Genomic DNA, 12,108 nt, shown 5'->3' on the forward strand with positions numbered 1-12,108 from the left:
CTGATTATCCCAAAGAAGTTAGGGAGGATTGGCATCAGGCTACAAAATTACTCAATCTGATATGTCAGATTTTAGCAAAAAGAAAATGGTATGAAGGGGGTAATGGCACTCTTTGAAGATTAACAATTCCACCTCGTGTGGTAGATTACATGGCCTACATCAGAGTTCCCCAACCTTCCTGGCTTTGTGGATGGGGGGGAGAGGGAAGATATTAAGTGTGCATGTATGCAGCACCATTTGCATGAGTGGTGGGCACGCTTACCACTTCTGCGGCCTGGTTCCAAACAGCTCACAGGGCCCCCCCTCCAAAATTAAGTTAGAAGCATTTTGCTTTGTATCCTTGTTTTTAATTAAAATAATTAATTAAAAAATAAACCCACATTAACTCCAAGAGAGATGGCCATTGGACCACTGGGTGTTTATGACAAAGCCCTAAATTGCTTCTTTGTGTTATATACTTACCTAGATCTTTTCCTTTGAATGCTGCAGCACTTAGATAATTTGTCAAGCATGAAATATCACCAAAACCCATATTTACACCTTGGCCAGCTAAAGGATGTACCCTGTGAGCTGCATCACTGAAATGAGAGGATAATAATACTAGACACAAAGAAAAATCCATAGTCTAGTTTATGGTAAAAAGAGACAACTCTAATTCCCCATATTTCATATTCTGCATCACTACAGAACTCTCTTAAGCAATATCTTTAAACATTTACAGGATGGACACACACAAAAAATTGATCCTATAATAGGATTTTCCTAGCACGTTCCCCCCCACCCCCACCCAGTAAAAGCTACTTCCACAGATGGTGATATATCAAAATGGAAAAATCAAATGTGGCCAGATTGCTTCTGTACCTATAAGACAGCACTAGATTCTAGTTCCTATTTTCTAGCATAATCAATCAATCCTAATTAAGAAAAGCCTTTATTATCTACTTATAATAAATTAGTTTCTCAAAGAAAATTACCCAATAAGGGCTACACGATCTTGGACATATTCTGTTGCGTGTCCCAATCCAAGAGGGAATACAGCTCGGCTCTTAGGATCGACTTTTGCAACACTTGGGGGCAGCTGTCGGGCTGCAGTCCCCGACGGCATCAAGAGAGAAACAGCAGATCGAAACATGGATGCAGCAGTATCAATGAAGTCCGAGTGATTTGCGTTGCTCCACTGAATAACGATAAAGATTTATTTGGTAACTATATGCCCCTAATGGACTCTGAAATTGACAGATTGAAAATCCAGTTTTAGAATAATACTTCTGCCCAGCATTTGAACTGAATAGCAGTCACAAGCAGGAAATAACAGTAAACAAAACATGTTAGAAGGAAAATGTGTTCTTCTTTTAGCCCTGCTTCCAATGCTCTGAACATTCCTTGCATGCAGAACTCGTCTAGAAACAGAACCACCTCAGTTCTTGTGTGGCATCTAAGAAGCACAATGACAAGATAGAATTCTGATTCATTTATTTTTGAGTCATGAATAACAGTTGAAAAGGACCTTGGAGGGCTTCTAGTCCATCCCCAAGCAGGAGACCCTATACCATTTCAAACAAATGGTTGTCCGATCTCTTCTTTAAAAGCTCTAGTGTTGGAGCACGCACAACCTCTGGAGGCAAGCCATTCCACTGATTAATTGTTCTGTCAGAAAATTTCTCCTCATTTCCAGGTTGATTCCCTCTTCTTTGTAAAGTGTCCTGGCTTATGTTATTAAGATAGGCAGCTGTACATATATTTTAAAGAAATAAGTAAATAAGTGAGTGAGTGAATGAAAGACTGAATGATTCTTTCAATGGCAACTTTGTTTTAATCCTCAAATGCTAAAGGTGGTGAAAGGCCATGGGGTAGGTAATGTGAGCACTAATAAATATGTCCATACACAAGTGTCCTCCTCCTGCCCCTGTGCCAGTGGTGAAATCTGAACCGGTTTACTACCGGTTTGCTGGCTGCACATGTGCAGTGCACACAGTGCACGCCAAAAGCAGGCAAGCGGTAAGTAGAACAGCACGCGAGGGGTGGTGATCAGCTGGAGTGCGCAATCTTTTTAGCTTTTAAAAGTAAAAAAAACAGCCTCTGACAATTGCGCTGCTCAGCTGTGATCGTCAGAGGCTTTTTTTTACCTTTTAAAAGCATTTTTTCTACCTCCTCTTTGGCTGAAGAAGTTGTAGAAAAAATGCTTTTAAAAGTTAAAAAAACCTCTGATGATCGCGCGACTCAGCTGGGATCATCACAGCCTTTTAAAAGCATTTAAAAGGCTTCCCAGTGATCCCAGCTGAGTCGCGCGATCATCAGAGGCTTTTTTTTTTTAACGTTTAAAAGCATTTTTTCTACCTCTTCCGAAGAAAAACTACTTTTAAAAGTAAAAAAAACCAGCCTCTGACGATCGCGCTGCTCAGCTGTGATCGTCAGAGGCTTTTTTTTTACCTTTTAAAAGCATTTTTTCTACAACTTCTTCGGCTGAAGAGGTTGTAGAAAAAATGCTTTTAAAACGCTGTAATGATCCCAGATGAGCCGCGCGATCATCAGAGGCTTTTTTTTTTACTTTTAAAAGCATTTTTTCGGCCAAAGAGGTTGTAGAAAAAATGCTTTTAAAAGTAAAAAAAAATGCCACTGATGATCGCATGGCTCAGCTGGGCATGGGGGGGGGCAGGGATTTTTGCTACCGGTTCTCCGAACCACCCACCGCCATTGCTACCGGATCAGGCGATCCGGTCCAAACCCGGAGCATTTCACCCCTGCCCTGTGCCCACAATCATGCCAATATTATGGGAAGGGGAATATGGAGATGACACACATAGAAACCCTATGAGAATAACCAGTAAGGGTGTTTTCAGGATAAATATAGGTGATGGCATCCATGAAGTTTTGAATGAACAAACAACTGGCGACAACACCACAATTAATAAAAGTTATGTTTGTAGAAGATCTTATTGATTTTTAGGCAGAGATGTTTTAGGTTAAATTTAAGGAAGCATGGAACCTGAGGAAAAAAATAGATCCTTGTATCCAACTAGCACTAACATAGCTTTCAGCGATCAAAATTATTCAAACATCATATTGCTCCTCTTGAATACTTGTTTTTTTTGTTTTTTGTTTATTTGATTTATATGCCGCCCTTCTCCGGAGACTCAGGGCAGCTTACAATGCGTTAAGCAATAGCCTTCATTCTATTGTATATTTTATACAAAGTCAGCTTATTGCCCCCACAAACTGGGTCCTCATTTCACCTACCTTAGAAAGGATGGAAGGCTGAGTCAACCTTGAGCCTTGGAGAGATTCGAACCAGCAGAAATTGCAGGCAGCTGTTTTAATAACAGGGTGCACTAAACCACTGTACTATCAAGGCTCTTTCTTGTTTCTTGTTTCTTATCAGAGAACATCAATAATCTGCATTTCATAAAATGAAAATACTCACAAAAGCAGAGTTGACTGAGTCCACAAAATTTTCTTCATCCATACTCTGAAGTTGAAGTGCATGTTCATGTGATGTGGACCAAACCAAAGAGCTGGCTGTATCAGAGAGCTGAGTTGATAATAAGAGACAAAAACAAGGCATCTCCTCAAATGCATATCACTGCAAGGATTTCATCAAAACCTAACATCTTAATAAAATCATGAGAGGCAGTTAATGGGAAAAAGTACATTCGTAAGAATTTTTTAAAAATGCTTACTGTAATAACAGATCTGTCAATTATTAACCAATGGAAAACAAGTCAAAAGACAATGACTAAAAACTGTGTTAGATGAAAGTTACAAAGTTCTTTACCGGCAGGAGAGCAATTGGTCCTGATGGAAGAAATCTCTGCCATGCCACATTGTTATCGGTTGCCTGAAATGTATGTAAGACAGTGAAGATTACTAATTTTCTGTGGTTAGTTCTTTATCTTCAAAGTTGTAGCTTGATATACCAACATCTGACCTCAGACAAGTGAAGAGTAGCAACTACTGCTGATTGATCATACTGATAATGAATATTCTGAATACCAACTGCTTTCCGGATCAAAGAGTTTTGGCCATCTGCCCCAATCTGTGAAGATAATAAGAATTTAAAATTAATTCTTTTAGCAAGTTTAATGAAAAAACAAATCCTCTTTTAAGAGTTATCAATAGACAAAGGGTCTATAATGTCTGCCTGGTAGCAAAAGAAGCATGCCTTCCCAGCCACCCATCTACATCTTTGTATACATCTTTCTCCAGTATCTCCTCTAAGGACTCCACCAAATCAGACCCAAAAGCTAATATCGCTGCCTCCGCGTGCCCATTTTCGGCCTCTGCGCATCCTGTTTTTGGCCTATTCCAGGCGGTGGTGATAGGTGGCAGTACCAATGGGCGGCGGTGATCCTGACAGCCTGGAACAGGTGATCGGTGGTATTCCAGGAGGCAGATCCAACCACCTATCAGCTGCTTGTGCTAAATCAGGCTGTGCTTTAGCTAACTAGGCTGTTTGCTGTTTGCTACAAGGAGGCAAATTGCTGGGAGGCAGAGGCCGGCGGGAGGGGCCGGTGGGTGGGCTGGGCTTCAGCAACATTCACTCTATAAGATGTACAGACATTTCCACCCACTTTTTTGGGGGGGAAGTGCATCTTACAGTCCGAAAAATACTTCAAAATAAATGCATTTAGAATCAATAACAATAATATTTTCAACTCACCTTTCAGCCCCCTTCATGCCGGTAATATTGCACAACATGACATTAGAAGCAAATCCAGTAGAAAGGATTAAAAAAGAGATGGTGCCTAATCAAATAGAAAATATCTTACTTACCAGCAATTTGGTTTGAAATCTGCGTCCATCTGCTAAATCAATTTGGACCCAAGGACTTGAGTCAGAAGATTGATGATGAAGGGGCCAGGTATATCCAACTGCTCTGCTCCTGTAGAGAACTTCCACTCGGTCTAATAGGGACACAATGTATCAATGTCATTAACAGATAGAGCAGCAGCAAAGAAATAAAATTCTGAAGCCAATCAAGACCCAAGCCTTGCTAATTGAATTAATAGCTTAATAACTTAAGAAGGAACACTTCCATATTCAAAAATAGAAAGCCTCAAGAAGCCTACTATTATAATCCAGATTATTTACTGGACATAGATTTCATGGCTTTCTATGACTTTATACACTGTTTTCTGAAAAAGGCTAAAGTAAATCAAAATTAAGACAAACAATAGCTACCTGAAACTGTTTCCAACTGTTTATATAGAGCTGACATGATAACATCATTCTCTACTATATAACCCATGTCTTCCAGGTTATCATTCTCAAACATGATCAGGGCCTCAGAGCAAGCATCCCACACCTACAAAAAGAAATTCTCTATTTAAATGCAGCAAAGAAATGCATCAGTATCCCCTTTATCAAGACTTTTCATTTATAAAATTCAACTGCTGGATTGTCTAGCAAATGCGTATTAAAGATATTAATGTTGAAAAGCAGAAAGTATTTAAAAGTGAGAAACGTAAAGGCAGCACTTCACATATTATTCCCACAATAAATACATTACCTAAAATGGTTTGTTAGAAGACTGAGCAGGCTATAGCATACTTCCTGAAGGCCTAAATTACAGGGAATATTAAGTAATGAGAATACAGGGTATTTCTTTCAAGAATATAGAAGGGAAGGATTCACAAAGCAATTTTATCATTCCTTTCTAAGTACAGAATTGTACCAAATGATGTCTTTTCACTAGCAGTCATTACTAATAGTGATAATTCCTTTTCATAAACTCCCCTTCACATTTTCCTCTACAATTCCCAAATCCATATCAGATTTGTTTGGTATGCTGAGAGATAAGGAGGAAGAGAAATTTATTTATTGGGTGAGAGAATATCTGTTCACATAACACTGGATGTGGCCCAGAGCATCCTCCATAGCAAAGAATAATTACTTTATATGTTTATACAAGCTCCTGAAAACTAGGGCTGTGTAATGATTTAATTCCAAAAAGATGCTTCAGAGATTAAGCAATAAAAATGTAGCATCTGTCTGCAGTTATTTAAAATAATGACATCTTTGCACAGGATGCTGTAACAACTACACACAGGTGCTATAACAAACCTCCTGAACTTTATAAAGTACTTTATATGTCTTATGTCTGAAGTACTGCATTGCCCTGCTAAAGCAGAATGTATAATTGATTTTTACATCATATACGTAATACCAGTGGTGGGTTTCAAAATTTTTTACTACCGGTTCTGTGGGTGTGGCTTGGTGGGCGTGGCATGGCTTGGTGGGCATGGCAGGGGAAAGATACTGTAAAATCTCCATTCCCACCCCACTCCAAGGGAAGGTTACTGCAAAATCCCCATTTCCTCCCAATCAGCTGGGACTTGGGAGGCAGAGAATAGATGGGGGCAGGGCCAATCAGAATTTTTACTACTGGTTCTCCGAATTACTCAAAATTTCCGCTACCGGTTCTCCAGAACTGGTCAAAACCTGCTGAAACCCACCTCTGTATGATACATATAATTTTCTCTAGAGAAGAAATACACTGTAGCTGCTAAGAACAAAGTAACTTAAGAACCTGCACAATATATTATTGTATATAATATATTACCACAGACATATTTATTTTTTGCATTATCAAGCACCTGCATCCTCCTGAAAGGTTTGATTCTCATATTGCAGATATGTTCCCATGCACCAAAGCCTATAAAAGAAAGAAAATTATCCTACTATATCAAAGATTAACTCCAATATTCCATAAACATTTAATGAGAACTCATCAGAGCCAAAGAATAAATAAAACTCAACTATTAGCTACTTTTTTGCAATAGACTTTGTTCCACTTCATGGATTTTTATAGCTTTTGATTCAATTGCCATTTCTTGAGAATACTGATTTTGTTTAAAAGGATTTTGTTTTTGAAATATGCACAAAAAAGAAGCAATCATAAGGATAATATGGAGAAATGCTTAGAAGGCAGAACTAGGACATCAATAATACATATTTTGTGATTCTAGTATCAACACTGAAGAGTCATGGGGCCAAAAATATAATAGGCTGCCCATGATTCTTAGACCAATATATAAAGAGCTAATTATACAAGACCACATTTCAATGGGCAGGAATATGTGAAAAGAATAGAATAGAATAACAGAGTTGGAAGAAATCTTACATGTGAATAATTAATGTCGCTCTTAAATTAATATCCTGCATAGAATGCAAGACACTATAATTTCATACCAAGCATCAAACTCAATATACCCATTCCTTGTTTGGCAACTGCCTCAGTTAGTGATCATTGCAAATGCTACAGTAATAAAAAGCAATAAAAATCATTTTCCAGCCAACATGTACATTTAACCAAACTTCATGGGCCTGACAATACATGCTTGTGAACATAATTAATTTGGAGAGAAAGTAATGCTGGCATAGTTATGCAAGATAACTTTATTTGAATAAGACAGCAATAACTAGTGATTTTTGCATAATCTCTCTCAATCAAATGTTTACTTAGCAATCATAGTTGGAACAACTTGGTTAGTAAACAAAGATGGCTGTGTATGGCTACCCACATTCACAGTTGGCATGCAGATAACTGGATAACGCTATACTTACTACTTAGAAATGTGGCAGATCCAGGTGTGATAGCACTGACTCTATTACTGTAATCTGTTGATAAATGCTTAATTTTTTTCTGGGGACGAGCTTCTAGTAGTAGAATTTTCTTATCAGAGAGATGAACATCATGCCCTTAAAAGAAGCAATCAGATGTTTAACTTTTTTCTGAGCAAAGTTTAATCAAGTATTTTTTTAAGATTATGAAATACAAGCCTTTATACACATACATACAAGGAATAGACTTGTTTTGGATTTTTTTCTGAACACTCAGAATGCTTAGTTCTAGTTCTGGTAAAGTATCTGTAGGATTTGAGTACCAGTTATTCCTTCATCTGTGACACAGGAAAATCAGAAAACTTGGGCTGCATGAGACAATATCTATTGTCTATAAGTATGTTTCAACCAAATATGGTTACACTATCTCATTTTTCCTCTAGCCAACATAGGACTATCAAATACAACTCTGTACAGGTAGTCCTTGACTTACAACAGTTTATTTAGTGTCGATTCGAAGTTACAACAGCACTAAAAAAAAGTGATTTATGACTATTTTTCACACTTACGACCATTGTAGCATCTCCATGGTCACATGATCAAAATTCAGATGCTAGCAACTGACTCCTATTTATGACAGTTGCAGTATCCCAGGGTCATGCAATCACTTTTTGAAACCTTCTGACAAGCAAAGTCAATTGGGAAGCCAGATTCACTTAACAACCATGTTACTAACTTAACCACTGCAGTGATTCACTTAACTTGGTAAGAAAAGTCATAAAATGGGGCAAAATTCATTTAATAACCATTTCACTTAGCAACAGAAATTTTGGGCTCAATTGTGATTGTAAGCTGAGGACTATCTGTATTGCCTCTAAGCAAATGGTTACATATCGGGACTTTTTTCCCCTTTGCTAAACCGGGTGTGCGCGTGGCCAGCGCGTGACACATCCCGCCCATGGGCTGGGAGTTTGACAGCCCTACTCTATGGTTTCAGTTTAGTTTACAGAATCTTTATAATTACTAAAATGCAAAGCTTATGTAACATTTGTAGTGTAATATCTAAACGTGAAATTATTAATATAGTTATGAATTCTTTCCTTTATAGAAATGTTACATGTTTTTTGAAGCAGCTGAATAGCCAAAAATGCAATGGCCAGTTTTATTCTTTTTAACTTTGTTCATGTTCAACACCTTGTATAAACCATTCAGAGCCTATTTCAATTGGAGCAGCATGTAAATCCTGTAATTTAATCTACACTGCTCAAAAAAATAAAGGGAACACAAGCAGAAGACATCCGAGATCTGAATGAATGAATGAAATAGCCTTATTAAATACTTTGTTCGTTACATACAGTAGTTTTGCGTTCCCTTTAGTTGTTTGGGCAGTGTATAAACTACTGTATGTAAAGAACAAAGTATTTAATAAGGCTATTTCATTCGTTCAGATCTCGGATGTCTTCTGCTTGTGTTCCCTTTATTTTTTGGAGCAGTGTAGTTTGCACTGATAGGCCTATACACAAAAACCGTTCCTTGAAAGCTATAAAATCCGTATGTCCTTCAATAGGTAAAATCAGCTAAAGGTACACCTTAATAGCGTTTTAAAGGAAACTGGTCTTCAAATTCTGCTATTGGGGGACCCACACCGGATTATGCGACGAACATTTCATAACCATTCTCTTTAACGTGTAAAAATATTATAAATTACCGGTCACAATAATCACCTTCGGCCTAGAACCAACCTGATTCTCTGTATCAACATCCCCCAAACTGGTTTTCTCGGCAAGTATTGGGCAAGAATTCCCAATCGCCATGACGGAGGGGGGTCAAATTAAGGAAAACTGTGGAGACTTAAAATAAATAGGGATTCTTGCAGACTTCTGGGTGCCTTTAAGGGAGGTTTACTGCCAAATCTCATACCCAGAGCAGCAGCCATGGCGGCTCCCACCATGCCACCGCCCGACACCACCACATCGTATACAGCGTTGGAGCCGTTGCTTCTCACTGAACCCTGCCGCGACAGAGAGCCGACAGGCCCCGCGAGAAGAAGAAGGAGACTCTTCCTACGATACAATCCGGCGCCTCGATTCAACAGTAATCCAGCTACGGCAGCCATTATTTCGGAAGTGACGAATCCGTCTCTCTAACAACCGCTCATTACCGGAAACGTCTTCGGGATTACCATGACAATGGACAGGTTAACGGAATCTGTCCAATGACGTCTTGTCAGGGGCGGGACGTAAGAGCACGGCCCGTTATCATTGGCCACTATGCGAGAGAAACAAAACCAAAAAAAAAAAAAAGGAGAGGGTTCATTGGTCAGGGCATTAATAGCAAGGTAAGCGTGGAGCTGTTTAATAGTGGCGAAAATAGCAGTAGTGGAAGAGACATGACGGTGTCGCAAGTTGCTAATGGAGCCCAAGGAAAGCCTCCTTTGGAAGAACCACAATGGGTAAGCAGATGCATGGCAAGATGAATGGTGGATGGTTTAGTGGCAGAGGCTGCTATAAGTCGGCTTGGTGTTTTTCCAGGCTTGTTCTTGCGCGGTTTCCTCTAGCTGCGATGACCACACCCTTGGAGACCAGCTGTATGTACTTGCATCCTAGCTGATGCCATTGGAGGAAACCCGCGATGGCTGGAAAAATGACATTTTGCACCAACTACAGTTAATGCAAGAGTTGTTGTTGTTGTTGTTATCGATTATTTATTTATTTATTTATTTATTTATTTATTTATTTATTTATATATATTTCTATACCGCCTTTCTCCCGTAGGACTCAAGGCAGTGTACAGTCAAGAAAAATATAGATACACAAACATTGCACAGTCAGCCAGATGTTCAGACTGGGTTTGGCATTTTTGTCTACCTTCGAGTCCTTACCGAGGACCTGGGATGATGATGATGATGATGATGATGATGATAACAGCGATATAACAATAATATAATTAACAGCAACAAAACAATTACAGAAAGTGCCTTCACTTGGAACAGCTTCCATCCTGGATGTTTGATGGTGTTACAGATATTGTCGCAGTTCCAAATAAAGCCACCTTCTGCAATTGTTGTGTTGTTATTGTTGTTATTATTAACTAGCTGAATTTAGGTCTTATTCTGAAGTACAGGTAGTCCTCAACTTACAACAGTTCTTTTAATGACCGAAGTTACAACAGCACTGAAAAAAGTGACTTATGACCACTTTTCACACTTAGGACCATTGCAGCATCCCCATGGTCACATGATCAAAATTCAGATGCTTGGCAACTGACTTATACTTGGATTGTCCGGGGGCCATGTGATCACCTTTTGTGACTTTCTGAGAAGCAAACTCAATGGGGAAGCCAGATTCACTTAACAACCTTGTTACTAACTTAACTGCAGTGATTGACTTAACAGCTGTGGCAAGAAAGGTCGTAAAATGGGGCAAAACTCACTTAACAAATGTCTCACTTAGCAACAGAAATGTTGAGTTCAATTGTGGTCATAAGTCGAGGACTACCTGTATGCGTATATAGAAATGGCATCATTAAAGAGAAAGTAACATCAAAGCAAATTACCTTGCCGAAAAATGATAATTAATCAAATAAATTCCTAGTTGAGCCATTTGAATACAAACATCATTTCTAAAGTTCTTTCTCTGCTTTATATTTTGGTTTTACTGTTTTGTTTTGTTTTGTTTTGCTTAGGTATTTCCGATTAAAGTGGAGTCAGAGTCAGAATCAGAAGTGGAATTAGGTAATAACATCACTGGAAATGAGCTCCTGGATTTCCTTATGCCACAGCAAGACCAAATAGCTACTTCAAGTTTAGGTGATCAGTTTTATGATTCACTTCAGGATCTCAAAAGGAAAAACAGGCAGAGTTTATTAGAATTAGGACTCTTATATCAAGAAAAGCTGAAAAATGCTCATCACTCATCCAGAAAAGACAAGGAACTAGAAGATTTTTTCCAGGGCAATGGAAGACTGATACTGCCAATAAAATTCCAGAATGATCTGAGGTAAAATGAGTGGATTTTTTTATTTCATGGGATTAACAAATTATAAAATAGAATAACAGAGTTGGAAGGGATCTTGGAGGTCTTCTAGTCCAATCCCCTGCTCAGGCAGGAAATTCTATACCATTTCAGACAAATGGTTGTCCAATCTCTTCTAATTTCACTGTACTAGACAACCTATGATCCACTGGATTGTCATCTCAGAGAGAAAAATTTCAGAGATTCTTCTTGGAGTTTTTTTCAAATTTTTTTTATTAAGGATTATATTGAGCAAGTGAAATTTATGCAACCACAAAATAAAGAGATACATTAAATAAAGTAAAAATATTAAAAGGTGCATAAAGAGAAAAGAGATAATAGAAAAAGAAAAAAAAACCCTTCATCCCTAGCAAATATAATCAATATTAAGAACTCATCAGTATATCTTAAAATAAAACCAAACAGCTCTTTATAATCTTGCCCGAGATACCTCCGAAATTTCATCTCAAAAACCTCATCCCTTCCTGTGAAACAGCAAAAGTCCCCTAGGAGTTATCAGAAATGACAACGTAAG

At 38.4% G+C, this 12,108-nt stretch overlaps 2 protein-coding genes across 3 annotated transcripts in view; one reads left to right on the plus strand and one right to left on the minus strand.

Moving 5' to 3' along the window:
* COQ6 (coenzyme Q6, monooxygenase) overlaps nucleotides 1-9,739 on the minus strand; it is an 11,619-nt gene extending 1,880 nt beyond the window's left edge. Inside the window, exons 1-10 of the mRNA XM_034418079.3 lie at nucleotides 9,481-9,739; nucleotides 7,564-7,698; nucleotides 6,594-6,652; nucleotides 5,179-5,302; nucleotides 4,771-4,901; nucleotides 3,926-4,033; nucleotides 3,773-3,835; nucleotides 3,422-3,529; nucleotides 975-1,177; nucleotides 463-578 (exon numbers count right to left, since the gene is read on the minus strand). Of these exons, the coding sequence (XP_034273970.1) occupies nucleotides 463-578; nucleotides 975-1,177; nucleotides 3,422-3,529; nucleotides 3,773-3,835; nucleotides 3,926-4,033; nucleotides 4,771-4,901; nucleotides 5,179-5,302; nucleotides 6,594-6,652; nucleotides 7,564-7,698; nucleotides 9,481-9,676 (1,243 nt within the window). The 5' untranslated portion in view covers nucleotides 9,677-9,739. The remainder of the gene's footprint in view (nucleotides 1-462; nucleotides 579-974; nucleotides 1,178-3,421; nucleotides 3,530-3,772; nucleotides 3,836-3,925; nucleotides 4,034-4,770; nucleotides 4,902-5,178; nucleotides 5,303-6,593; nucleotides 6,653-7,563; nucleotides 7,699-9,480) is intronic.
* Nucleotides 9,732-12,108, plus strand: part of FAM161B (FAM161 centrosomal protein B) — a 12,020-nt gene continuing 9,643 nt past the window's right edge. For both annotated transcript variants that reach the window (XM_034418074.3, XM_034418073.3), the window contains exons 1-2: nucleotides 9,732-10,012; nucleotides 11,245-11,558. In XM_034418074.3, the coding sequence (XP_034273965.2) occupies nucleotides 9,776-10,012; nucleotides 11,245-11,558 (551 nt within the window). In that variant the 5' untranslated portion in view covers nucleotides 9,732-9,775. The remainder of the gene's footprint in view (nucleotides 10,013-11,244; nucleotides 11,559-12,108) is intronic.

This window comes from Pantherophis guttatus, chromosome 1 (assembly GCF_059756535.1).
Source record: "Pantherophis guttatus breed Tessera chromosome 1, ASM5975653v1, whole genome shotgun sequence".
NCBI lineage: Eukaryota > Metazoa > Chordata > Lepidosauria > Squamata > Colubridae > Pantherophis > Pantherophis guttatus.